The sequence below is a fragment of the Bos taurus genome, chromosome 6, assembly GCF_002263795.3.
Source record: "Bos taurus isolate L1 Dominette 01449 registration number 42190680 breed Hereford chromosome 6, ARS-UCD2.0, whole genome shotgun sequence".
Taxonomy (NCBI): Eukaryota; Metazoa; Chordata; class Mammalia; order Artiodactyla; family Bovidae; genus Bos; species Bos taurus.
This window is the reverse complement of record NC_037333.1, coordinates 116,311,245-116,339,179: the sequence shown is the minus strand read 5'-3', so window position 1 is coordinate 116,339,179 and position 27,935 is coordinate 116,311,245. Positions and strand designations below refer to the sequence as shown.

General features: G+C 56.0%; 1 protein-coding gene and 1 long non-coding RNA gene across 2 annotated transcripts in view; both read right to left on the bottom strand.

Moving 5' to 3' along the window:
* The window catches only part of ZFYVE28 (zinc finger FYVE-type containing 28), a 98,194-nt gene that overhangs the window by 25,083 nt on the left and 45,176 nt on the right, over nucleotides 1-27,935 (bottom strand). Inside the window, exons 3-8 of the mRNA XM_005208272.5 lie at nucleotides 19,843-19,980; nucleotides 18,356-18,558; nucleotides 17,204-17,293; nucleotides 15,717-15,806; nucleotides 13,709-13,810; nucleotides 4,296-5,438 (exon numbers count right to left, since the gene is read on the bottom strand). Of these exons, the coding sequence (XP_005208329.1) occupies nucleotides 4,296-5,438; nucleotides 13,709-13,810; nucleotides 15,717-15,806; nucleotides 17,204-17,293; nucleotides 18,356-18,558; nucleotides 19,843-19,980 (1,766 nt within the window). The remainder of the gene's footprint in view (nucleotides 1-4,295; nucleotides 5,439-13,708; nucleotides 13,811-15,716; nucleotides 15,807-17,203; nucleotides 17,294-18,355; nucleotides 18,559-19,842; nucleotides 19,981-27,935) is intronic.
* LOC104968946 (uncharacterized) lies at nucleotides 11-4,286 on the bottom strand. Its single transcript, XR_807497.4, has 2 exons — nucleotides 1,873-4,286; nucleotides 11-1,765 (listed from the first exon to the last, which is right to left on the bottom strand). It is a non-coding gene; the product is annotated as an uncharacterized lncRNA (long non-coding RNA).

Sequence of the window (27,935 nt, the reverse complement as noted above, 5' to 3'; positions counted from 1 at the left end):
GCTCATCATCCTATTTGGAACGGTTTTTATTTCCTTCTTTTGCTCTTTTTTATGTTTCCATAAGCTTCTACAATGAACCCCAATGGGCCACAATTATAATCAGAAACAAGAAAGTCAGTGTTGTTCTTTGAAGAAGGCGTGTGTGCTCAGTCACTTCAGTCGTGTCCGACTCTCTGCCACTCCATGGCCTGCGGCCCACCAGGTTCTTCTGTCCGCGAGGTTCTCCAGGCAAGAATACTGCAGTGAGCCGCCACGCCCTCCTCCAGGGGATCCTGCCCTCTCAGGGATCCAGTCCGAGTCTCCTGTGCCTCCTGCATTGCAGGCAGATCCTTGGCCCCCTTAGCCACTTGGAAGCCCCTTCAAGGGGGCGGAAAGCTGTAAGCACGCTTTAGTAAAGTGTCCACAGAAAAGACGGAGCGGACCTGAGTCAGGGCGAGTTTTCATCTTCTAGACAATGAGCTCTCCTGCTGGCTCGAGGACGTGGAAGGATCCGGATGAGGAGGTGCGTCTAGATGGAGAACAGCAAGCTTTTAAATGTACTGAGTTTAAAGGCTATCTTTGAGCAGTGAAAGGGTAAGAAAAGGGCGTAGAAAGAGAAGAGCTGAAGGACACTTGGCTCTGGAACACTCTGCCCAGGACTGTGCCAGGGGCAGCGTCCCCTGCCCTGGGCAGCAGGGGAACTGGCCTGTGCGCAGTGGGCTGGGGGGACGTGTGTGGGGTCCTCCCAGCCTGGGCCTTGCTCCAGGACCCACCTGCGGGCCTGTGTCTGCTCCCCAGCAGCCCTGCCCTTCCACCCAGAGGCCGGGGGCTGCTCGAGAGGCAGACAACACTCCGGGCGGCTCCTGGGCGCTTGGCCCTGAAAGCAGAGTGGCGGCCATGGCTCAGGGCACCCTGCTTGAAGGTGGCACAGCGGCCTGAGGCTGCACCCGTCTCACTCGCACACGGGGCTGCGCCCGTGGTCACTTGTCCTGCCGCGTGTGGCAGGGCCACAGGGGCACCTGGTGGACCGGCTGGCCTCACGGTCAACCTGTGATGACGGCTCGTCACGGCTGAGGGACGACCACGGAGGACACCGCTAGGCCGACAGGCTCTCGCTCAGGCAGGTCAAGGGGACCCCGGTGGGCGCCCTGGGGCAAGCGGGGTGCCAGCACCTCGCGGCTCCGTCTCTCCCTCTGCAGGGGGGAGGGGTCACGGGTGGCAGACGCGAGCCCAGACGCGAGCCCGTCCACAAGGAGCTGCACACAGACGGCACGGACACCACCGAGCGGCGCCAGCGACCTCGGCATCTGACGTGCAGTGATCCTGCTGAGGGTGATCGCTTGTGTCTGTCTGTCTGTCCGTCCCAACCACGGTGCTCTGTCCCTCCACTTGAGTCAGATCATGCTCCGCGAGGTCAGACCACCTCTCCCGCACCTGGCTCAGTCATCCAGCCGCCCGCCTGTGACATGAATGAATGACGCGCCCGAAGTCGGCGCTGCCCGCGGTGGGGACGGGCGCCACCTGCTGACCCGACTCCCGGCGCAGCGCAGGGCCCTGGGCGCCGCTGTCCACGGTCCTGCCCACCAGCCCTGATCTCCGCGGCCCGCAGGCTCCAGCGTCTGCAGGAAACGCTTTCCTGGGAGACGGCAGTTGCCTCTCGAGGGCTCCCTGGAGGAGGCTTCCTCTTCTCAGCTCAGCGGAATTCCGCGTTTGCGCCAAGCCAGGGGAGGCCTGGGAGCTGCTGGGAGGCGTGAATGAGCAGTGTCCGGGATGGGACACGTCAGACCTGGACGCAGAGCAGGAAAAGGGGGATCAGCAACTGAAAGGCCCGCGTGTTTTGTCAAAGAGTCTGTGATGGTTTCATGTCACCCTTGCAAAAAACGATTCACTCACCGATCAGCTCTGGGCCACTGAGTCGGAGGCCCCAAGGGAGGACACTGTCCCTGGGTCGTGGACAATCATTTGTTCCACTGGACGCGATGAGGCCGGGCTTGGCCCTAAATAAGGGCCTCATCAGAAACAGCTGTTCATTGCAGCGCCGTCTGTAGAAGCAAGACTAGAAACTGCAAGGCCTGACTGCACGGTGATCCAGCCACACAGCGAGGTCCCACGTGGACAAAACTGACCACGGGGCCATCTCTAGAAACTGCCGCGGATGGGCCTGCAGACTAGAGGGTTAGGAAAGCACAGTGGGAAGGACGAGGCCTTCTGCCAAAGAACAGGAGGGGAAAACACTGTCTGTGCATGTGCGTGTCTACGTCTGTGTGTGTGTGTGTCTCTGTGTCTGTGTGTGTGTATCTAACTCTCTGTGTGCGTCTCTGTCTCTGTGTGTCTGTGTAGGTGTGTGTGTGTGTCTAATCTGTGTGTGTGTGTGTGTATCTAACTCTCTGTGTGCGTCTCTGTCTCTGTGTGTCTGTGTAGGTGTGTGTGTGTGTGTGTCTCTGTGTCTGTGTGTGTGTATCTAAGTCTCTGTGTGCGTCTCTGTCTCTGTGTGTCTGTGTAGGTGTGTGTGTGTGTCTAATCTGTGTGTGTGTGTGTGTCTCTCTCTGTCTGTGTGTCTGTATAGGTGTGTGTGTCTGTCTCTGTGTGTCTGTATAGGTGTGTGTGTGTGTCTAATCTGTGTGTGTGTGTGTGTGTGTCTATGTGTGTGTCTGTGTCTCTCTCTGTGTATACATCTTTGCTTCTGTTTTTTATAAGCTGTAAAAAATTTGAAAACCGTAACTTTAGAGCAGGGGGAGAATAAGGAGGAACAGATTTCTCTGGGTATAACTTATTTTATAAATTTGTCTGGGAGCCATGCAAACATTTCACGTAATTATAAAGTTAAATGCAAATGGGACTATCTCTACGTCTCATGCCAAATGGAACAAATTAACCTATTGTGGGTAAGATTTGGGGCATGACTACAGATAGAATGATGTCAAGTGACTTGAAAGCAGTCACTTGGCTCTATCTTCTAGAGGGATGTGCCCGAAGGTCGAAAGAACTGGTAAAAACATCTTAGACAACACGTGTCGGTGAGGGTGTAGAGAAACAGGAGCCTCGCACACGACCAGGCAATGAAAGATGCTGGGAACAGCACCCGGCAGAGGGCCCATGTGGGGCGCTAGCTCTGCTCCTGGAGGACACCCAGAGAACCGACTCGCACGACCGCACGCAAACGTGGTCACAGCAACAGCACTCACAACACCCAGACAGTGACCACAGCACACGCCCTGGACACACGAGCCCAGCGCGGTCCCCCCGGAGGACGAGGCGGCCACGGGAAGCAAGTCCTGACACCCGTGACAGCCCTTCACAGGATGCACCTTGACAACACAATGCTCAGCAAAGGAAGCCGGGCACAAAAGCTCACACGATGAGTGACTTGGCCCCTGCGGAGCGTCCAGAACAGGCGAATTCACGGGGCCAGAGAGTAGACTCCTGGTTGCCAGGGGCTAGGGGGTGATGCCCACACAGGAAAGGCTGGCACGGAGCAGCAGAGCTCCACACAGGAAGAGAGGAGAGCGGCCCTGACCCCCAGGGGTCCTGCCAGCCCTCTGCCCGCTGCCGGGAGAACCTGCAGCTCTAGGGAGGGGCGCCTACAGGGCGTCTGCCCCTGCGCTCAGAGACCCCTCCCCTGGTGTCCAGCTTCCTTCCCTGCACGGCTCCCACGGCCACTGGTGGGGGCCTCTCCACCTCCCAACTCCCGTCAGACACAGTGCAGCCAGGATGGGAGCCCTGGGGCCGGGTTCCTGCGAGAGGACAGAGGGATGGCCACATATGGGCCCCCAGCACCTCCTTCCTTGAGGCCCAGGATGGGGGGCGTGCAAAAGGCATGGGCTGTGATGGCTGGATCTACTCCACTCAGTCGAAGCCCAGGCTGTCGTGTGGGGACGTAGGCGTGTGGGTGCCAGGGCCCCTCCTGCCCGGCCTGCCCGCCTTGCCTGCTCGGTAGCTGCAGGGGGAGACAAGGGGACCCCTGGGAACCCCGCCAAGGGCAGGGGCGGGTCTCCGAATCCCACCGTGGCCCCCGGGGCCACACGCCCAGGCTGTGAATTTGTGCAGCTGACTGAGGCCAGGGGAGCAGCCGCGTCAGTCGGGGGGAGGGGGGGGCGGGGCGTGGCCCCGGGGCAGTGGGCCCACGCCGGGCACAGCAGTGCGGAGGGCTGACCAGGGCCCGGGGCTGCGCCTGCTTGCCAGGAGGCGCCCGTAAGGCCAGAAACAAGGCGGTCTAGGCCCCTGGGGACACTTCTCCGTGGGACTCAATGGGCACGTTCGCGCAGGAGGGCATGACGCCGCTAACCCGAACAGAGGATGAGTCCGGGGACCCTTACCTGGGGCCCGCCGGGGGCGGGGGCTGCTCCTGCGGGGCCTCCTCCTGCTGATGGGAGCCGTCAACCCCTCCGCACAGCCTGTCTGCCGCGTCCCCCGGGGGTCCTGAGCTGTGTGCCAGGCACTTGTCGGAAGCAGGGGCTTCAGGCTCCGGCCTGCCGGGGGCGTCTTCGGAGGGCGCGGGGTCCGGGCCGCCCGCAGGCAGGGCCTCCAGAGGCCCCGCGGCGGAGCCCTTGGCGCCCACCTTGGCGGAGCGGATGACGCCGCCCGAGCCGCACTTGCCCCGCAGACTCTGGGCGGCCGCGTCCTCCCCGGTGCCCGCGCAGCCCGCGCAGCAGACGCAGGAGTTCAGGAGGCAGTTGGTGGCCGTGGCGCTGAGTCTGTGGGGGCCGCCTGCCGTGCCCTCGGCCGCCGCGGGAACGCCGTTTCCCGGGACTCCCGGGTGGGTGAGGGCGGAGTCCAGGGAGGCGGGCGACTTGGGGTTGAAGATGACCGTGGCCGACAGCTTCATGCCCCCGGTCCGGTGGGCGATCAGCTCGGCCGTCTCGGCGTGCTCCGCGCCCGCCTCCCAGCCGTCCAGGTGCGGCCGCGAGTCCAGGCAGCTGCAGGAGGTGGGGGCCGCCGCCCTCAGCGCGGCGCCCTCGACGCTGTTGTTGTTGCTCGAGTCCTCCCGCTTGGCCGAGGCCGGCGAGCCGACCCCCGCCTCTCGGCCCTGCCCCGTCTCCTGGGGGTCGACGCCTCCGCCCGGGGCCTCGGCCGCCCCGTCCACGTCCTCCATGAAGAACACCCGCCCCTCCTCCTCGTCGCCGGCGGGGGGTAGCTGCGCGCGGCCCGGGGACGCCCGCCCGCGGGGGCTGGCCGCGGCGCCCGGCCTGTGGGCGGGGGACGGGCCGGCGCTGGGCGGGGACAGCAGGGAGGCCATGGCGTCACCTGCGCTGTGCACCAGGCGGCTGAGCTGCTCCAGCTCCTGGTCGTCGTTCTGCACCGAGCAGGCCAGCTCCGCGTCCGCGCGCCTGGGCTCGGCCGGAGCCAGGGCCGGGGGCGCCGGGGCGTCGGCCCGGACGGGCAACTCCACGTCCTGGGAAATGCAGAGGTTCCGCTCCAGCGTGTGCAGCTCCTCCTCCGTCAGGGTCTGCAGCAAATCCCTACAAGGGCCAAGGCACAAAGGAAGAGTGAGGGTCCCCGAGGCGACCCCCCGCCAGCCCCCAGGCCGAGGGGCCTGGGCACCAGTGGTGCCTGCAGTGATCCCCGCAAGGTGTCGATGCCTCCAGGGCCCCAAGGGCCTTGGGTCGGGACAACAGTCCTTTGGGGTGGCGGGCTGATTCTAGAACACGCTCTTCCTTTAAAATGAGATTCTGAAGCTTCTTGCTGAAAAACAAGAAAGCCCTGATTCTCAGTGATAACTGCATTAGTAAAACCTGCTAGTGAAAAGGTACATGTTGGTTTAACATATAGGTTTTCATCCTTTGGTTCAACAAATACTCCTGAGCACTGTCTCTGTGCCAGGCCCAGGGTGACACACAGGAAGACTGGCATGGTCTCTGCCCGTATGAGTTCTGGAAGAAAGACGCAGATAACAAACAAACACTTAGGAGTGAAAATGGAAATACAATCACGGTGGCGGCAGCAGAGGAACATGCCCGCCAGAAGGAGGCACCGGACAACCTGGAGACTCCCTGGAGGAAGCGGAGCTGAACTCGAGGTGGAGTAGATTTAATGAGACCGACTGGGATGAGCCCAGTGTGGGTCCTACAGGTCCCATGTCTCAGAACCGCTCAGCTGCGGGTTTTCATAAGCTGAACACACTCTGCAAGCAGCATTCAGATCAAGAAATACAGCACTCACCATGCTCCCAGGAGCCCCCACGTGCCGTCACTCCCTGACCTGACCACCCCACAGTCCCTGCAGTGATCACACCTGTTCTTCTGCAGGTAGATGGACTCCGTGGCCCACCCTGCTCCCAGGCCCGCCACCTCTACATTCTGGACTACTCCTCGGTCTGCACTGCTCTGCGGAAGGCTGTCAGCCGGTGCTGGATGTGTGAGGAGGCGCCAGAAGAGACACTGGACACCCAGTTAAGTTGGAACTTCAGGTAAGCAACACTTACTTTCTTTTAAAAGAAGAAGTGGCTTTTTTTGAAAAAGCTTTATTTGTATTTATTTATTTGGCTATGCTGGGTCTCAGTTGTGGCTAACTTTGATCTTCGGTGCAGCTGTGGGATCTTTAGTTGAGACCTGTGGGATCTAGTTCCCTGACCAGGGAGCAAACCCAGGCCCCCTGCGTTAGAAGCCCAGAGTCTTAGGTCACGGGACCGCCAGGGAAGTCCGAACAAACACTTAAAAAGTGCATGAGTGTTTTTTAGAGTAAGTGTGTCCCAAATGGCCCCCACTGGGGACATATTTACTCTAACAAAGTATTACCGTGTATCTGAAATTCAAATTTAATCGGACTTGCTGCCGTTTCGCCGTGCCAGCCCTGGCAACCCTCTCTGGTGAGACGTGTAGTCGTTGTAAATCCTTCCGTCTCTCCCAGTGGAAACGCCCCGCAGGTCACCTCTGAAGCTGTTCTACACCCGAAGGGTCCTGGCTGCCAGACCCACATGATTGAGCCCCTACCCTGGGGGCCGTGGGGGAGCGTTTCTGCAGGCCAGGGTGCCAAGGGCTGGTGAGGAGCAAGTCCCCGCCCAGAGCCCAAGGGCACTCAGTCTTCTCCACTTCCTCCTCTCTGCTGAGTGTGCAGTGCACCCTCACTGTGGTTTCAAGTCACTTTGGCCTGCTCACTCGGGAGGTCGTGCCCCCGTTCACACGCCGACCGACCCCGGAGGCCTCTCTCAAGCGCCTGTCAGGACTTTCGCCCATTTTTGTTGGGCTAACTCTTCTTGCCGATTGACAGGAGCTCTTTATGTAATTTTGGATCCAAGTTCTTCACTGGGTGTCATCTCCAGCTCTGCAGCCTTCTCACTCTTAATGGTGTCTTTGAACAAACTCAAGTTTCTAATTTCCGTCAAGCTGAGTATGTCATGTTTCTCTCCGTGGTCGGTGTTCCGGTGCCTTGTTGAAGGACTCTCTGCCTACTCGAAGAACACAGAGATGTCATGTTTCTCTCCGTGGTCGGTGTTTCGGTGCCTTGTTGAAGGACTCTCTGCCTACTCGAAGAACACAGAGATGTCGTGTTTCTCTCCGTGGTCGGTGTTTTGGTGCCTTGTTGGAGGACTCTCTGCCTACTCGAAGAACACAGAGATGTCATGTTTCTCTCCGTGGTCGGTGTTTCGGTGCCTTGTTGAAGGACTCTCTGCCTACTCGAAGAACACAGAGATGTCATGTTTCTCTCCGTGGTCGGTGTTTCGGTGCCTTGTTGAAGGACTCTCTGCCTACTCGAAGAACACAGAGATGTCGTGTTTCTCTCCGTGGTCGGTGTTCCGGTGCCTTGTTGGAGGACTCTCCGCCTACTCGAAGAACACAGAGATGTCGTGTTTCTCTCCGTGGTCGGTGTTTCGGTGCCTCGTTGGAGGACTCTCCGCCTACTCGAAGAACACAGAGATGTCGTGTTTCTCTCCGTGGTCGGTGTTCCGGTGCCTTGTTGGAGGACTCTCCGCCTACTCGAAGAACACAGAGATGTCGTGTTTCTCTCCGTGGTCGGTGTTCCGGTGCCTCGTTGGAGGACTCTCTGCCTACTCGAAGAACACAGAGATGTACCCAGTTTCTCCCTCTGAAAGGGTTGTTTTACTCTTCACCCTTGTGCTTGTAATCAACCTAGAATCGACATGCTCCCCAGTGTAGTAACTTCCCAGATGGTGCAAGCGGTAAGGAATCCGCCTGCCCATTCAGGAGACGCAAGAGATGCGGCTTTAATCCCTGGGTTGGGAAGATCCCCTGGAGAAGTAAATGGCAATTCTCTCCAGTATTCTTGCCTGGAAAATTCCATGGACAGAGGAGCCTGATGGGCTACAGTTCATGGGGTCACAAGGAGTCGGACACGACTGAGCAAGTGAGCACATTTGAGTGTATTAAGGATCTTTATCCTCGTGTGGATATTTACTGGTTCAGCTGTGCATTGGAAAAAGCCAGCCATTCTCCACTGTTCTGGCATCATCCTTGTCGTGAATGATGTGTTGGTCGCTCTAGACCCTCTGTTCTGTCAAAGGCGCTGTGCACTACACCTCTGCCAGCAAGACTACAATTTATGACAGGAACTACCTCCAACTGTGCCCTTTTTTTATGAAGGATGCTCAGCAGAAATGCACATGTGTTCACAAGCTTGGTCACATCAGCACCGTCTCTGAAAACTGCGGCTGCTGCTGAGTTGCTTCAGTCGTGTCCAATTCTGTGCGACCCCATAGACGGCAGCCCACCAGGCTCCCCCATCCCTGGGATTCTCCAGGCAAGAATGCATGAAAGTGAAAAGTGAAAGTGAAGTGGCTCAGTCGTGTCCGACTCTTCACGGCCCCATGGACTGCAGCCCACCAGGCTCCGCCGTCCCTGGGATCTCCAGGCGAGAGCACTGGAGTGGGTGCCATCACTTTCTCTGTCTGTGAAAACTACCCAAACGAAACTCAGAGCGGAACAGAGCGATGATATTCTTCTTTGGCCTTTTTCTCCAGCAATTGTTTTTTTCTTGGCTATTCCAGGCCCTGTGCCTTTCTATGTGAATTTTAGAATTAGTTTGTCGAGTTCCACAAAAGAAAAAGCCTCCTGGGATTTTGTTTGAAGTTGCATTGAAATCAGAGATTAATTTGAGAATCATTGATATCCTCTTGGTATTGAGTTTTCCACTCGCTGAAGATGAAGAGCTATTTACTTAGGTCTTTAAAATTTGGGGTCAAAACCATTTTGTAACTTTCAGTAGAGGTCTCAGACATCTCAGATTTATGCTTAAGTGATTAATATTTATTGACACTATTGTAAATAATACTTAAATTTTTTTATTGTGATAAAATACATGTAACATAAAACTCAGAACCTGAACCGTTTTAAGGGACAGTTCAGTGGTATTCACCAGGGCTGCCCTGGTGGCTCGGCTGGTAAAGAATCCACCTGCATTGAGGGAGACCTGGGTTCAATCCCTGGGTTGGGAAGACCCCCCTGGAGAAGGGAAAGGCTACCCACTCCAGTATTCTGGCCTGGAGAATTCCATGGACTGTATGGTCCATGGGGTCACAAAATTGGACAGGACTGAGCGACTTTCATTTTCAGCAGTATTAAATATATTCATATTGCTGCGCATCCATCCCCTAGTGCTTCATCTTGTAAAACTAAAACTCTGTCCACGTGAAACGTTATCCACTCCCTCCAGCCCCAGACAACCACCATTTATGCTTTCTGTCTCTGTATCTGGAGGACTCTGGGGAACTTACGTCATTGGGATCATACACTATCTCTAGGACTGGCTTAGGTCACTGAGCATGGCCACACAGTTCATCCATGCTGTAGCCTGTGTTATAGTCCCCTTCCTTTTCGAGGCTAAATCACATCCTGGTGTAAGGCTGGAGCACGCTGTGCCTGTGCACTCATCTGTCAACAGTTGCCTCCAGGTCTTAGCTGCTGTGAATGATGCTTCGGTGAACACAAGTGTACAGATATCTCTTCAAGATGCTACTTTCAATTCTCTTGGGTAAAAAGCCAGAAGAGGAACTGCCAGATCTCATGGGAGTTCTCTCTTAATATTCTGAGGAACCTCCATGGCAGCGGCACCATTTTGCATTCCCACCAACGGCTCGCAAGAGCTCCGATTTCTCCACGTCCTCACCAGCACTTGCTGCTTTCTAGGTTTTGTTTTGTCTTGATAGTGGCCTTCCTCACGGGTGTGAGGTTTGGATTTGCGTCTTGCTAACAATCGTCATGTTGAGCATCTGTTCATATGCTTATTGGTCATCCTCTCTGGAGAGATGTCTGTTCACGTCCTTTGCCCATTTTCAATTGGGTTGTTTATTTGTTGCTGTTCTTGGTGGCGAGTTTTAGGAGTTTTCTACATATTCTAGGTATTAGTCCCTTATCAGATATACGATATGCAAATACTTTCTCCCATTCCGTGGGTTGCCTTTTTACTCTATTGTATTGTCTTTCGAGGCACAGAAGTTTGAAATTTCCAGAGTCCAGTATGTCTATTTTCCCTTCTGTTACCTGTGCCTTTGGCGTCACATCCGAGAAACCACTGCCGAGTGTGATGTCATGGGCTTATGGCCTGTGTTTTCTCATAATAATCTTGTAGTTTTAGCACTTACATTTTGATCTTTGACCCATTTTGAGTTAATTTTTATATAAGGTGTTAGGTAAGCGTCCAGTTTCATAAGTGTGTGCATATGTGTGTGTATCTTTCATTAGATAAAGAAAATTTCTCTCTATTCCTAATTTGCTAAGAGATGTTTTGATTAAAATAGGTGTTAAGTTTTTCAAATTCTTTTTCTGTAACTTTCAAAATGATTTGGTTTTTCTTCTTATTTAAAAATTAATATAGAAAAATATTGACTTTATTTTCAAATGTTAAACTATGCTATGCGTAAGTTAAAGTTCCTAAGACATTATAATTGTTGTTTTGTACAGCCTTTATTCATTTATATTAATTCACATCAAGGTCTTAAGTCTCTCCTCTGCATCCATATTTCCATCTGGGATTTTTTTCCTTTGTCGAAAGAATTGCAATTAGTTTTTCTTTATGCACAGTCTGGTGATAACAACTTTCTTTAGTTTTGTATTTCTGAATAGCCCACTATTTCATCTTAATTTTTGTAGAATATTTCTCCTGGTTATAAAATTCTGATTGGCAGCTTTTTCCTTTCAGCACTTTAAACATTCGTCATTTCATTGCCTGCCTTCATTGTTTTGAGAAGACAGCTGTCAATTCATATTCGTTTCATAGCAATATGTCCTTTCCTCTGGCTGTGTCTAAGGGTTTTCTCCGCTTTCAGCCATGTTGCTGTGACACACCCAGGTGTGTGTTCTGTTCACCTTGCGTGTAGTTTTCCTGAGTCTCCTGAATTTGTGTGCAGAGATTTCTCTTCAGTTTTGAAAAACTCTTGGCCATGATTTCTCTGAATACAGCCTCAGCAAACTGCCCGATGTCTGTCCCTCCTCCCGATCCCAATTGTTAGACTGCCGAGTGTGTCGCCCGTACCGAGGCTCTGGACTCTGCCCCTGCAGAGTCCCCAGCACCTGGCCCCTCCCCAGCCCCACGCGCCCACCCTGCCCCATGGACACTGCCCACTCAGGGCCTGCTCTTCCCTTCCCGGCCTAGGATCGTCCACCCTCTCCCCTTGCTCCCTGTCTCCTCTCCCAGCTGAGCGCCCAGAGAGGGCAAGACTCAGCCTCTGGGTCCAGGGTCACGTCCTGCTCAGGATGCCCACTGACCCCCCAGGATCTCCTGGGCCACTCCTCCCTGCCTGGATTCAAAGCGCGTTTGGCTCCTGACGGGGCAAAGGGCAAGAAGGCCAGCGGAGGAAAGCCGCCCCGAGCCGGGAAGTCCTGCCAGGCCCAGGGCGAGCATGGCAGGGGCCCTGGGGTCCTGGACCAACAACTGGGGACGAGGGGCTTCTCGGAGGCCAGGGATGGTGGGAGGAAAGGCCTCAGGGTGCGCCGAGATGGGGCCAGGGAGGCACTCAGGGACACAGCCTCGGAGGACAGCCCCCCGACCCACCCCCACAGGAGCCTCAGCTGGGCCCTGTCGCCCACAGAGGCCACCACTGCTGGGGGCACCACGCAACCTGAAGCGAGCTTTTTGGGGAAGGGTCGAGGTCAGGGATGCTGGCTGGAGGACCCGCTGCTGAAGGCCAAGGGAGGCCCTAGGTCACCAAGCCCACAGGATGGCACAGATGGTGCCAAGGCCACCCTGAGAGGGTGGGGGGCGGCAAGAGGGGGCAGAGTGAGCCTCAGGGTGGGGGAGGCACTGTTCTCTGAGGAGAACTGAGTGCTTCACCCCTAAACTAGTCCATACCCTAAACTAGTCAACATCCCTAGTCAACACCTTAAACCAGTCCATACCCCTAAACCAGTCAACACCCTAAACTAGTCAACACCCTAAACCAGTCAACACCTTAAACCAGTCAACACCCCTAAGCTAGTCAACACCCCTAAACCAGTCAACACCCTAAACCAGTCAACACCCTAAACTAGTCAACACCCTAAACCAGTCAGCAGCCCTAAACCAGTCAGCAGCCCTAAAGTAGTCAATATCCTAAACTAGTCAACATCCTAAACTAGTCAACATCCCTAAACTAATCAACACCACCTAAACTAGTCAACACTCCTAAACTAGTCAACATCCAAAACTAGTCAACACCCTAAACTAGTCAACACCCCTAAACTAGTCAATACCTTAAACCAGTCAACTGCCATAAACTAGTCAACACCCTAAACTAGTCAACACCCCTAAACTAGTCAACACCCTAGTCAATACTCCTAAACTAGTCACCCCCTAAACGAGTCCACACCCTAAACTAGTCAACATCCCTAAATTAGTCAACACCCTAAACCAGTCAACACCTTAAACCAGTCAACACCCCTAAACCAGTCAACACCCTAAACCAGTCAACATCCTAAACTAGTCAACACCCTAAACTAGTCAACACCCTAGTCAACATCCATAAACTAATCAATACCACCTAAACTAGTAAACACTCCTAAACTAGTCAACACCTCTAAACTAGTCAACACCTTAAACCAGTAAACCCCCATAAACTAGTCAACACCCTAAAGTAGTCAACACCCTAGTCAACACCCCTAAACTAGTCAACCCCCTAAACGAGTCCACACCCTAAACTAGTCAACATCCCTAAATTAGTCAACACCCTAAACTAGTCAATACCCCTAAACTAGTCAATACCCCTGAACTAGTCAACACCCCTGAACTAGTCAACCCCCTAAGCTAGTCCACACCCCCTAAACCAGTCAAAGAACTAGCAGAGGCCCGGGCCCAGGCCCCAGTCGAGCACTTGTGGGGGGCGGCCTGGCCCGGGGGACGCCGTGTGTGGCCCCGTCCACCCCGCACCACCCGGGTTCACAGTCGCTCAGTCACAGAGACGTTTCTGTGAGAAACCAGAGGGGGCCTGGCGTCCGCGCGGTCAGCAGGGCGGCTGCTGTCTTGGGACAGGACGTCTGTGTGCGGGTCTGAGGGCCACTGGCCCAGGGCAAGCACCTGTTCTGTGGGGGAGCAAGGGTGGGGTCAGAGGGGGCTCCCAGCAGTGGAGCCAACAGTGAAGGCGCCAGCACCCCGAGGAGAACGGGGCTTTCAGTGAACAGAAGCCAAAGAATCAGCTTCGTAGAGAAGTGCAAAGGCAGCCACGCTCTGAAGCTGTGCCCGGAGGAAACACACAGCCTGGAGCTCTCGGAGGGCAAAGCAAGACCAGACTCCTCCAGAGAGGTCATGTCAGCCCCGGATCAGCCGCAGCCCCGAGGGGCTCAGGGGCACACGGCCCTCCCCTCACCTGATTTTCCGCAGCAGCGTGTGGAAGGGCCGGAACAGCTCTGACATGTCCTCCACCTTGCGGTCCAGGTTCAGGGGTCCGTCCGCGTAGACCACGAGGCCGCTGCATCCAGGACACAAAGCAGCCCGGCCTCAGCCCTGCGGCCGCGTGGCCGGCCCAGGCCACTCCCACATGCGCTCCCCTCTGAGCTTGAATCGTAAGTAAGTTAGGAAAATGCAGTGCAGTTTACCCAGGTTTCATCCCTTTTCAAAGCAGGTCGGCCTGTGTTCGTTTGAGGGATCATAAAATAATCATAAAACATGTCTGCACACTTCTTTGCTGCCATCAGATAAATCAGCATCGAGATCTGTTGTTAAATCTACCTCCTTGAAAGTGGAAACACTGGCATGCTGAGTTGCTTCAGTCGTGTTCAGACTCTGCAACCGTACGGACCAAAGCCCACCCATAGGACAGAGGAATCCTATGGTTCCTCTGTCCATAGGATTCTCCAGGCAGGAATACTGGAGTGGGTTGCCATGCCCTCCTCCAGGGGATCTTCCTGACCCAGGGATCCAACCCGAGTCTCCTGCCTTGCAGGCAAATTCTTTACCACTGAGCCACCAGGGAAGCCCGGAAACACCGGATTTGTGTTTAAATATAACACAGACAGAGGGTTGGTGAGAACTGGCCCTGAAACCACCTACTGTTGGGACTGAGGCCCAGCCTGCCCTCCCACCAGCCCAGGAGCCCTGACCCTGGGGAGGGGGCCCTTCGGGGCACTGCATAGATGGGGCGAGACTTTCCAGATGGCGGTGGTTCAATTAACGGTGTTTGGGGAACAATTTCCCAAGACAGAACCTTGACTTCGTGGGAAAATGTGCTGGTCACAGCACAAAGGCAGAGTGGAAACAGACGGAAGAGAGGCGGGTTGGGGAACCCGGGGTCAGCTGCTCTGCGGTGCGTTGGGTCCTAATTCTCCTGCATTGAACGGGGCATTCTTAACCTCTGGACCACCAGGAAGTCCCAAGAGTATCATTTTTAACCAATCCTTAACTTCTGGATAGGGCTGCCCTGGTGGCTTAGTTGGTAAAGAATCCGCCTGCAATACACGAGACCCAGGTTTGATCCCTGGGGTTGGGAAGATGCCCTGGAGAAGGGAATGGCAACCCACTGCAGTATTCTTGCCTGGAGAATCCCATGGACAGGGGAGTCTGGCGGGCTTCAATCCATGGGATCACAAAGAGTCGGACATGACTGATTTAACACTTTCACACTTTAATTCTGGATATATACCTCCGTACCAAATTTTTATGATTAAAAATAAAACCTCAGTGAAAAAGCTTCATAAATACGTGTTTTGTGTCCTGCTAGGTCAACACAATGAAATTCTGCAGGAATTCGCTTGCTGCCACCTGGCAGGCACCGAGCACATTGGGTGACTAGGGGGGAGGAGCCTGCTCCGTGACACAGGCCAGTGGCAGGGACACAAAAGCGAGCCAGATCCCACTTAGGCCTGAATCCACGTGCTGCCCTGCTATCTCCAAGGCCTGACCTAGAGCTCCCCAGCCCTCACGGCTGTGCTCCCACCCCATCACCAGGACCCCTGCTCTTCAGCCCACGGGCCCCGCCTCCCAGGCAGCCCGAGAATCGTCCAGACAAGCTCGTCACATCCTCCCCAGGAACCAGGGGCACCTCGCCTCTCATCCCTGCAAAGCCGGCTCTCACAGCCCCTGCTGGTCGCCTGTGCCTGAGCGCGGGGTCCTCCTCCCCAGGCTGGGAGTGCCCGTGGCTATCACGCTCACCTGTGCCCCCGTCGAGGCTGGGGGTCCCTCCCACACCAGGGTGACGGCGTGCCTGGAACACCTGGCTCCTTGTCTGCTGGGACAAGGGCAGGCCCGCCCGGTGACTGCTCCGGGGCGGGTGGATGGCCACCTGCGGGGTATGAGCATAGCTCACCACCACCCAGAGGGGCCTGGCACCCCTGGGTTTCTGCAAAACGACCATCCAGGGCACCGTGAGGGACACTCACCACACGATAGCCAGCCGGGGGATGGTGAACATGAGGGCCGGCTCGTAGTCGTCAATCATGTCCTGGGTCAGGTACCCGAAGTCCAGGGCCCTGGCGGGGAGGAGACAGGGAGCAGGCGTGACCATGGCCAGACGGGAGCCAGGAGGGCGGCCATGCAGGCCTCACACGTGGACACGTGGAGGACAGCGTCTGGAAGAGCCCGCTCCAAGAGGCCCGGCACGGGCGGCTCCCCCTCGGCCTCCCCCACCTTCCCACTTCCTGACCCACCGCTGGACGGAAGCCGGGAGCAGGAGAGAGGTGCCCGCCAAGGGGGGCTGATGGGGACAGCTTGCCATCCAGCACCCGAGAGCAAAGGCGCTGCAGGAAAGCTGCCCTGAACCGTTAACAGTCCCCGAGAAGCCAGCAACTGCTCTCCTGCATCCACCCACTTCCAAGGATACCGAGATGGCGTCCCTGCACGCATGGGCAGACACGCACCAGCGTGTTCAAAACCAAAGATTCCCTGCCGTCTGTTTGCTGATTTGAAATATCTACCAACGCCTAAGAGTGAACAACCTGTCTCAAAAAATTAACAAACTCACGATGTGACGTTGTTGTCTAGTAGCTCAGTCGTGTCCAACTCTTTGGTACCCCGTGGACCGTAGCCCGCCAGGCTCCTCTGTCCATGGGATTCTCCAGGCAAGAATACTGGAGTGGGTTGCCATTTCCTTCTCCAATGATGTGATATTGCTGCTGCTGCTGCTGCTAAGTCACTTCAGTCGTGTCCAACTCTGTGCCATAGACGGCAGCCCATCAAGCTCCACCGTCCCTGGGATTCTCCAGGCAAGAACACTGGAGTGGGATGCCATTTCCTTCTCCAGTGCATGAAAGTGAAAAGTGAAAGTGAAGTCGCTCAGTCGTGTCCGACTCCTAGCGACCCCATGGACCGTAGCCCACCAGGCTCCTCTGTCCATGGGATTCTCCAGGCAAGACTACTGGAGTGGGGTGCCACTTCCTTCTCCAATGATGTGGTATTAGGCAAGTTCAAAACTTACCTGCCAGCGAAGCACTAGTCAAATACGAGGAATGTTCCAGGTTCGATCTTAGTCTATTCATAAAACCTGACTTCAGCTCTGACCCCTGCCCCCAAACAAGGCATGCTTAGATTACCGATGAATCACCCCTGAAACCCAGCCTACAAGGGCTCCATCCTGGCCTGACGGAAGAGGAGTGGAGGACAGGAAGTGAGGAGGTGGGAATGTGAGGAGTGGGAGAAGGGTGAGGAGGTGAGGAGCCTGGCTCCTCGGGCTGAGCCTGGAGCCCCCCAGACCCTTCGAGCTTCACCTGCGGGACCGACCCTCCGGGCCCAGAGAAACAGGACTGTGGGACTGGGGTGGGCAGCCAGGGCTGGTGGACGAGGCACACGGACATGGTGCCCTTCCCGGGTACAGCCGTCCCCCAGGCCGGGGAGGCGCGAGGACTGGGCCCCCGGGTCACAGGGGCCTCACCTCTCCACCGTCTCGCAGAACAGCACGATGACCTCCTGCTGCACATAGTACTCCCGGGGGGACTTCACGGGCACCATGGCCGACACGTAGCTGCGGGCAGAGGGACGGGGTGAGGGCCACCCCCGGGCGCCCGGCCATGTCCCCGAGCCCTGAAGGTCTTAACGGACAACCAAACGGGGTCCCTCTGACTGCAGCCCCCTGCCGCCTCTCAGGCGCTCACAGCACAGGGCCCCACATCACCGCTCCTGTTTTCAGCCGAAGCTCCTCCCTCCTTGGGCGGCGCCGGCCTGGAGCCGCCACTGCTCATTCCGAGAGGGCCCCCCTGCCTCGAGGGAACGAGGGAGTAGCCTTGTGCATCCAGGCCCCTTCCCCAGGTGAGAACGGTTTCCCCTCCTCCTAAGTGACTAACCAGCCTTTCTTGTAATAAAAGCTCACTTGGGGAAATCTGGAGCAGACAGGCAGGGAGAAAGGCAGAAAGCTCATATGTGGGCCCCGCTCCCTAGAGAACCATCTGGAACCATGTGACTTCCTCCTCCGCCCACCATCACAAGTCGGGCAGTTTCTGCTAACCCGCACAGCGGTGGACGGGCATTGGGCCTCCTGGGTCTCCTGCACCCCAAGCATGTCTGTTTCTGTGGACATCTTGCAGCCCAGTCCCCACAGTCCCGGGACCTCCAGAGCCCTTGTGGGTGGGGAGGCGGGTGAAGGGGGCCCTGCCCTGTCGTCTGCTGCTGGTGGAGGGGGAGGGCAGACCCGCTGAGCTGGAGGGGGCTCCCCGTACTTAGTGGAGCTGGGGGCCCAGCAGGACCCTAGTGGCCACCTCATCCGGGCTCGGTGGTGTCCCAGGTGCGAGCCCAAAGACGCGCTGGGTGGGGAGGGGGCGGTGGGTGACCTGCATCTACAGGACCGCCCGGGGGGCTTCACCGCTGGGGGGTCGCCAGGGGCAGAAGCGAGGGCGGGACCTGGGGTGTCCCTGCGTCCTTCCGCCTGCCCTGGCCCCTCCCCTCGCCGTGCCCACCCCCATCCACCCCTGACTCCTGCAACCAGCCAGCCGGGGAGGGCGCCTCCCTTCGAGGAATCTTCGGCTACAGACGGCCGGGTCCCCCACCAGCAGGCCACGGCCGCGACCCCTCGCGGGCGGCCTCCGGTCACCTCAGCTCGAACTCTGCGAACAGCACGTCGAAGTGCCGGAGCGCGTCCCGCATCTTCTCCGTGTAGGTGTTGAGGTCCCGCAGCGCCTGGTCGCGCAGGGCCCCTCGCACGTCCTCCAGGCTCCGGGTCAGCTCCTTGGCCAGCGGCCGCATAGCCATGCTCTCCAGCTCACGGTTCATGATGATGGAGCCGGCGGCCAGGCACTGCAGGCGGCGAAGGGGTCAGGGCAGCCCGCCCACGGAGCACGCACCACCCCAGTGACACCAGGACAGGCCACTCCTCGTGCCCCAGGAGGCCGCGGCCACAGGTCTGGGGTGGGGGGCGTGGCCTCCCCGAGACCCTCCCCCGCCTCCCATCCCCTAGACCCCTCCCCCCGCCTCTCATCCGCGAGACTCTACCCCCTACTCTCATCCCTGAGACCCTCCCCGCCTCCTCTTCTCCCCTCCCCCCCCTCCTCTCCCGTCCCCCCTCCTCCTCTCCCCTCCCCCCTCCTCCTCTCCCCTTCCGCCGCCTCCTCTCTGGGCACCGGCTCCCTCCTGATTTCTCTTAGATGCCCAGCAATCACAGTCATGATAACAAATGCCCTTGGGTTTGGGGCTCTGCCGGGCCCTCCTGGGCATGTGACCCCTGTCTCCTCCCCCTCCACCCCGCCCCACAGACACCCCTCAGACACCCCACTCTTGCTCTCGCCCAAGCCCACTGCCGGGGAGCTGCCTCCGGCTCCCCAAGATCCCCCAACCTTTCTAAGATGCAGACACCTGGTGTCCACAAAGCTTCCCTGCTTCGCCTCACAGCCCCCACAGCTGCCCCCGCCCTCGGGACCCACTTTGCAGAGGTAAAAACTGAGGCTGGGGGAAGAGACAGCCTGCCCGGGGCCACCCCCACCATCTGGAGCCATCCCCAGTGGGGACACTGCAGCCAGGCGGTTCGGAGGAGCGGGTTGGGACAGACTGAGATGGGGGAGCAGGCGGGCCCAGGGCCGGCAGCGTGCAGAGAAATGGGGGCATGGGAGTCCTGGAGAGCTGGCGGGGGGACGGCATGTGCTAGCGTCCTAAGAGAGGGGCCAGGCAAGGGGCTCCCATGGACACCGCTGCCCAGAGCGAGGCTGGTCCTGCCTGGGGTGGGGGGAGCACCTCCCTCCAGAGCCTCAGGCGCCTCCTCGGGAGCTGAAGACCAAGATTTGAGGGGCCACGTGAGTGGTGGTGGCAGCGTGGGCTGGGGGCAGCTCCCCCAGCCCGGGCAGGAGTAAACAGCCCCTTGGCGGGGGCAGTGCTGTCTGAGTATTAGCGTTACTGTAGCAGAGAACCAGTTTCACATGTCTGGGGGCCTGAGAGCCTCATAGAAATCACATGTGAAACCTCGTGTCTGTATTTGCGTGTGTAGTTTCAGGGGAGCAGGTTCAGTACCGTCCGCCACCCGTGGGAGAGGAGATGCCCTGCGCCTGTAGGTGCCCACGGGGGCCAGTCACGGAGGGACAGCTGGGCTACCTCGGCGCCGAACCACAGCTGGCCGGCCAGGTTGTCATGGCGGATCTCCTCAGGGAACTTGACGCAGAAGTCCCGCGGGGCTCGGTCCTGGGGGATGCACGCGTCCATAATCTGGTTAATGATGTTCAGCACATTGTCCTGAAACAGAAGCAGAAAGGGCGCTGGGACGCAGTGCCGGCGGGCGGCCTGGCAGGACCGCTCGGCAAATCTGAGAAGCAAGCCCGGTGTGCCGGGAGGTCACGTGGCCACGTGGCAGCACCTGGGGGCCTGCTTGGCTCTCGCTGCAAGGAGCCCAACCTTCCCAGAAGCACCCAGGGAGGACCACCCGCCTGCCTCCCCTTCCCCACGGCCAGGTATCTAGTGTGCCCACCACAGGGCCCCGGCACTTCCCACGTCAGTCCCCACGGGTACGGTGCGGCGCCCTCTGTGATGGCCGAACCGCCCCCTGTGAACCCACCCTCAGCTCCCTGCAGCTTCAGCCACGGTGACGGTCCCAAGTGTCTCTCTGAACACCTATGCACACACTTCTGAGGACAGAGCTGGAGAAATGGAATTCCTGGGTGGACAGATGGTGGGTAGGTGCCCAATATGCTACTGGAGAAAAGTGGAGAAATAACTCCAGAAAGAATGAACAGACGGAGCCAAAGAGAAAACAACACCCAGTTGGGGGTGTGACTGGTGATGGAAGTAAAGTCCGACACTGTAAAGAGCAAAATTGCATAGGAACCTGGAATGTTAGGTCCATGAATCAAGGCAGATTAGAAGTAATCAAGCAGGAGATGGAGAGAGTGAACATCGACATTTTAGGAATCAGTGAACTAAAATGGACTGGAATGGGTGAGTTTAACTCAGATGACTCTTATATCTACTACTGTGGGCAGGAATCCCTTAGAAGAAATGGAGTAGCCATTACAGTCAACAAAAGAGTCCAAGACGCAGTACTTGGGTGCAATCTCAAAAACAAAAGAATGATCTCTGTTCGTTTCCAAGGCAAACCATTCAATATCACAGTGATTCACGTCTGTGGCCCAACCACTAATGCCAAAGAAGCTGAAGCTGAACACTTCTGTGAGGATCTAAAAGATCTTCTAGAACTAACACCAAAAAAAGATGTCCTTGTCATCACAGGGGACTAGAATGCAAAAGCAGGAAGTCAAGAGATACCTGGAATAACGGGCAAGTTTGGCCTTGGAGTACAAAACGAAGTAGGGCAAAGGCTAACAGTTTTGCCAAGAGAACGCACTGGTCATAGCAAACACCCTCTGCCAACGACACAAGAGACAACTCCACACACGGACCTCACCGGATGGTCAACACTGAAATCAGATTGATCATATTCTTTAAAGGTGAAGATAGAGAAGCTCTACACAGTCAGCAAAAACAAGACCAGGAACTGACTGTTGCTCAGATCATGAGCTCCTTATTGCCAAATTCAGGCTTAAATTGAAGAAAGTAAGGAAAACCACTAGACCGTTCAGGTACGACCTAAATCAAATCCCTTATGATTATACAGTGGAAGTGACAAATAGATTCAAGGGATTAGATCTGATACAGTGCCTGAAGAACTACAGACGGAGATTTGTGACATCGTACAGGAGGCAGTGATCAAAACCATCCCCAAGAAAAAGAAATGCAAAAATACAAACTGGTTGTCTGAAGAGGCCTTACAAATAGCTGAGAAAAGAAGAGAGGCGGAAGGCAAAGGAGAAAAGAAAAGATATACCCATCTGAATGCAGAGTTCCAAAGAATAGCAAGGAGAGATAAGAAAGCCTTCGTCAGTGATCAATGCAAAGAAATAGAGGAAAACAATAGAAGGCAAAGACTAGAGATGGGAAAGACTAGAATTTTCTCTTCAAGAAAATTAGAGATACCAAGGGAACATTTCATGCAAAAGTGAAAGTGAAAGTCATTCACTTGTGTCTGACTCTTTGCGACCCCACGGACTATATAGTGCATGGAATTCTCCAGGCCAGAACACTGGAGTGGGTAGCCTTTGCCTTCTCCAGGGGATCTTCCCAACCCAGGGATCGAACCCAGGTCTCCCTCACTGCCGGCGGATTCTTTACCAGATGAGCCACGAGGGAAGTCCAAGAATACTGGAGCGGGGAGCCTATCTCTTCTCCAGTGGATCTTCCCAACCCAGGAATCAAACTGGGGTATCCTGCATTGCAGGCAGATTCTTTACCAACTGAGCTACCAGGGAAGCAGATGGGCAAAATAAAGAATAGAAACGGTATAGACCTAACAGAAGCAGCAAATGTTAAGAAGAGGTGGCAAAAATACACAGAAGAACTGTACAAAAAAGATCTTAATGACCCAGGTAACCATGATGGTGTGATCACTCACCTCGAGCCAGACATCCTGGTATGCTAAGTCAAGTGGGCCTTAGGAAGCATCACTACAAACAAAGCTAGTAAAGGTGGAATTCCAGCTGAGCTATTTCAAGTCCTAAAAGATGATGCTGTGGAAGTGCTGCACTCAATATGCCAGCAAATTTGGAAAACTCAGCTGTGGCCACAGGACTGAAAAATGTCAGTTTTCATTCCAATCCCAAAGAAAGGCAATGCCAAAGAATGTTCAAACTACTGCACAATTGCACTCATCTCACACGATAGCAAAGTAATGCTCAAAATTCTCCAAGCAAGACTTCAACAGTATATGAACCATGAACTTTCAGATGTTCAAGCTGGATTTAGAAAAGGCAGAGGAACCAGAGATCACAGTGCCAACATTCACTGGATCATAGAAAAAGCAAGAGAATTCCAGAAAAACATCTGCTTCATTGATTACGCCAAAACCTTTGACTGTGTAGATTACAACAAACTGTGGAAAATTTTTAAAAGAGATGAGAATACCAGACCACCTGACCTGCCTCCTGAGAAATTTCTATGCAGGTCAAGAAGCAACAGTTAGAACCGAACATGGAACAATAGACTGGTTCCAAATTCGGAAAGGAGTACGTCAAGGCTGTATATTGTCACCCTGCTTATTTAACTTAAATGCAGAGTACATCATGAGAAACGCTGGGCTGGATGAAGCACAAGCTGGAATCAAGATTGCCGGGAGAAATATCAATAACCTCAGATATGCAGATGACACCTCACTTATGGCAGAAAGTGAAGAGGAACTAAAGAGCCTCTTGATGAAAGTGAAAAGAGGAGAGTGAAAAAATTGCCTTAAAACTCAGCATTCAGGAAAACGAAGATCACAGCATCTGGGCCCATCACTTCATGGCAAACAGATGGAGAAACAATGGAAACAGTGACAGACTTTACTTTTTTTGGCTCCTAAATCACTGCAGATGGTGACTGCAGCCATGACATTAAACGACACTTGCTCCTTGGAAGAAAAGTTATGACCAATCTAGACAGCATATTAAAAAGCAGAGACACTACTTTGCCAACAAAGGTCTGTCTAGTCCAAGCTATGGTTTTTCCAGTGGTCATGTATGGATGTGAGAGTTGGACCATAAAGAAAGCTGAGCGCCAAAGAATTGATGCTTTTGAACTGTGGTGTTGGAGAAGACTCTTGAGAGTCCCATGGACTGCAAGGAGATCCAACCAGTCCATTCTAAAGGAGACCAGTCCTGAATATCCATTGGAAGGACTGATGCTAAAGCTGTTACTCCAATTCTTTGGCCACCCGATGCGAAGAACGGACTCCTCAGAAAAGACCATGATTCTAGGAAAGATTGGGGACAGGAGGAGAAGGGGACGACAGAAGATGAGATGGTTGGATGGTATCACTGACTCGATGGACCTGAGTGTGAGCAAGCTCTGGGAGTTGGCGATGGACAGGGAAGCCTGGCCTGCTGCAGTCCGCGGGGTTACGAAGAGTCAGACACGACTGAGCGACTGAACGGAGCCGGGTGGACAGACGCTCTGAAAGAGGCTCCTCAGTGTCCGCTCTCTGTGCTTCTTTGATTGACATTCTCAGCCTGCGTCATCCTGGGCTTGAGGGCAACAGGGTCGGGCAAGACCTGCTGTCGGATGGACGTCACTAAGGCTTGACCTGTAGCCCAGCCTCCTCAAACCTGCTCTACTGAATCTTAGGTGACATCCCACTCTTTTCTCAAAATTGTCCTGTTCTGTATACATGTACCATTCATTCAGTAGAATTACGGGAATGTTGAAAATTTCATTTCTTTGTGATTTGCTAAGGGTGAAATGCATGCACATCCATCCCAGGAACTGGGAAGCAGGCAAGTGGTGGGGCGGGAGTGTCCTTGGCACAGAGGCCGCAGGTGGCACGCCTGCTCCCTGTTCTTGTCCCGTCAGCCGGGATAGTCCGTGCGTGTAATTCTGCACGCTGCTGCTGTCGCTTACTGCTGGGACACGTCATTATGACTTCCCACAAATCCAGCTTGTGGTGGGGAGCCTCGTGGGATCCCAGCTCCCTGCTCCCTCCTCTGCTGGACCCTCAGACACTTCTAATTTTCTGTGAATGCCACCGCGGCGCCTGACGCCTGACGCTGCACTTCGGGCTGGTCCCTCAGAAGCCACGCCTAGAGGCAGCGTGACAAAGCCGAGTGTGAGCTGCGTGCACAGGCTCCGATCCCATTCACCAAATTGGTTTCCAGAGAGACGGCTCTGACTGACAGTCCCGCCCTGGGCGGTTTTGTCTCAACAGCCCTCCCCACCCCTGAGGCTCGAGCTCGAGTTTTCCTCAGGCAGTAGCCATGAGCAGGAAGCGCGACTTTCTAATGCAAACAGGTGATGCGCTAAACTCTGAAGGGAATTCTGCACCATAAGCAGAATTGCACAAAATGTGAAAATAAAACCCAACCATCACTGAGCCGTCTCACTGTCAGCTCTTTTTAAAAGGTTTTCTGGGTGGGCAGGTCCCTTTCTCACGATTCAACAAACTCACAAGAAACTAATGTCAAAACCAACAGCAAGTGCCCTGCGGGTCAGGGAGCCAAGCCCTCGCCCAGCATCGTGGGCCAGGGAGCCAAGCCCTCACCCAGAGTCGTGGGCCAGAGAGCCAAGCCCTCGCCCAGAGTTGTGGGGCCTTTTAGTGGGGATGCTCCCCACTGCCCAGCCCAGGACAGGAGCTGCCTGAGGACGTCCCAGCAAATAGCCACCGAGGGACCCAGGGACGCTGATGGGTCCTCAGAGCTAAAGCAGTGTCCCTCACGGGATACTTACTGGGACATCCGATTCCAGCCAAGAATGGAGTAACAGGAATGAAAACTACCTCCTCAAACGATAATGATGGAAACAAGACAAGGATTCTCCAGACACTGGACATCAGGCGACGTGTGATCCCAGAGAGAAGAGAAATGGATGTGGCGGGAGCTGTGACTGTGCAGCTCACCGCCTGGATGGAAATTCTTGGGTCCTGGCACAGACAGAGGGGACCAGGTGGAACCCAGCAAACGCCCTCATTGAAGAGACAGAACCGAGAGTCTGGGGAAGCCAAGGCCACCAGAATCCAGAGGACAGAGTAGCAGAGATGAGCGAGCTGCCTGGGGAGACAGTCTCGGGGAGGCCCCTCCCTGAGTGTCCAGCTGGACACAGGGCCCACAGCATAGAAATGCTCACAGATCACAGGGCATTGAGTAATACCCAGGTGTACTCGGTACCAATTCTTCTTAGCCCCAGACTAAACAGAGCTCTGAACCTGCATGACATCTTAAAAAAAAAAAAAAAAAAAACAAGACCCCAAAGGATCAAATCATTTCCAAGCAACAAAACTGTATTACAAAATAAAGCTCCAAAAAACACAAAAATATTCAGCTACCAGCAAGGTAGAATTCCCAGTGCCAGGCATCCAATATAAAAATGAGCAGGCTTGTAAAGAATTAGGAAAATGTGACCCCCAGGCCCCCCCAGGAAGCAGAACCAGGCTGGGCTGGTGCTGCCCTGCGGGCTCTGCACAGACGCCCCCGCTGAGTGCAGGCACCTGGTGTGATGGACCTGGGAAGCCTGAGGCACCCCGGGCAAGGGGCCGAGCCCCCGCCCATGGCTGAGAAAGCCGTGACCTCCGGGCACTTCTGGGGGCGTCCACATGCTCCGGGAACTGATGCAGGGATGCTGGGAACATCAGGGGCGGGGAAGAGCAAGCATGTGTCTGCTCAGTCGTGTCCGACTCTGCAACCCCATGGACTGCAGCCCTCCAGGCTCCTCTGTCCATAGGATTCTCCTGGCAAGAAGACTGCAGTGGGCTGCCATTCCCTCCTGCAGGGGATCTTCCCAACCCAGGGATCGAACCCGCATCTCCTGCATTGGCAGATGGATTCCTCACCACCAAGCCACCTGGACTGAGGACCAGCTAAATCTGGAGCTGGGTGATCCCCCCAGGGTGACGGGGCTCTAAAAGTCAAGGCCACGCGGGGGCCCGGCAGGGCGTGCTGCAGCCAGCCCCTCCGCCAGGCTGGCACATTTTATCTCACGTGTGTTGTGGTCACTCACGGCACCCCTCCCTGCGTGTGGCCTCTGTCCAAATCCCTCCCTGACTGCAGCGGTCCGCGAGACACCCACCCCATCCCCCTCGAGCCTGCCTGCCCCCCGTGCCATCATCCGCCTTCTGCAGAGGGGCACCTCTGTGGGTAAGCGCCGCAGAACGAAGGAGGGAATGAACCAACGGCATCGTGACAAACAGAACATGAGACCTCGATGAAAACTAGAAAGGGCAAAATGCCTGTTTCAGGAGATGTTAGAGATGAAAATCACTTCCCACTGTGACCAGCTGAGCTTCGTAGGAATTCACTGCCGCAGGAGCCCCCGACAACGAGGGGCGCTGCAGTAACGGGCCAGTTACATGCGACCATGCCGGGCCTCTGTGAAGGTGTGGCTCGCACAGGGAGGCTCACTTTGGCGGCTCTTTCCTGAGCCGCCAAAGTCCTGTTTCCTGAGCGGGCAGCTGAGTACTGAGCCAGGGCCCGGGGGGCCTCAGCCACACTTGGGGCCATGCGGTTGTGTAGAGAGAGGCCCTCCCAGCGGGCCTGACTGCCGTCCTCCAAGAGGCCCATGTGCAGAGCTGGCGTCCGGGAGCTGGGGTGTCGGGAGGGCCCCCAGCACCCCCACAGATGGGGGCTCCCTGTGCCCCCGTGCTCTTTCTGTGCTCACACCCTCCTCCCTGGGGCTGGATTGAGTGTCTACCCAGCAGAGGGACCTGCAGGGCCGGCCCCCCAGTGAGAACCCCGGCTCTGAGTCTGTGACAAGCTTCCCTAGGGACACGTGTCTCTGTGGGTCAGTGTGTCCTCGTGACGGGATTCTGGAATCTGGGGCCTGTCTCCCCTGGACCCCACTCCCCCACTGGACCTTCTCCCATCGCTGGTTCTGCTTCGCAGCTTCTTGCTATGATGGATCGGAGCCGAGAGGACCAATGTGCCCAGTCCTGCGCGTCCTCCTGCTGGAACCTGGGATGGCCTTGGGGACCCTGACACGGAGGTCCTCAGGGAGCCTGAGACATGGAAGGTTCTGGTGTTTCTGTGTGAGTGTGAGGTACTTTAGCCGATTTTTATGACTTTCTTCCACCTTTTTTAAGCTGCTTCGCCTGCATCCAGTCCCAGGGCGGACCTCCCTCTCTGCTTTTCCTGCCGAGGTTCTGTGAGGCGCCCGCTGAGTTTCACCCACCTGGTCCGTCGGTGTAACATGCAGTGAGCAGGCCCGGGGGGGCTTGGGATCAAAGAGTCCCAGGGAGCAAGTGCCCCCCTGCCAGGAGAGCAGGGCCAGGTGGGGAGGGGCAGAGAGTGGCCTCCTGCCTGGCAGGGCTCAGTGAGCTGCAGGGACTGTGGCCATCCTCTGCTGGGGAAGCAGGCTGTCCAGGGGCCAGCCAGGAGGGAGACCCTCATGGTCCCCGGTCCTTGGCCCCTCCTGAGAGATGACAGAGGAGGGTGCGCTCCTCCCGTAAGAACCGTGATGCTTGAAACACTTGGGGGACCCTACCCGCCTGTGATCTGGGTCGCACGCCCAAGCCCCCACCTCCCCAAGGGGAGAGGTGCGGACTGGCGGGCTAAGCAGGCTCTGGAACTCTTGAATAGAAGTCGTCAGGCTGGTGAAGCCGTGTTTGCTGAGCCGTAGGAATTCCCAGCTGGCGGCCTGGACCGTCCGTCAGTCCGGACCCTGCAGTGGGGAGGTCGCCACCC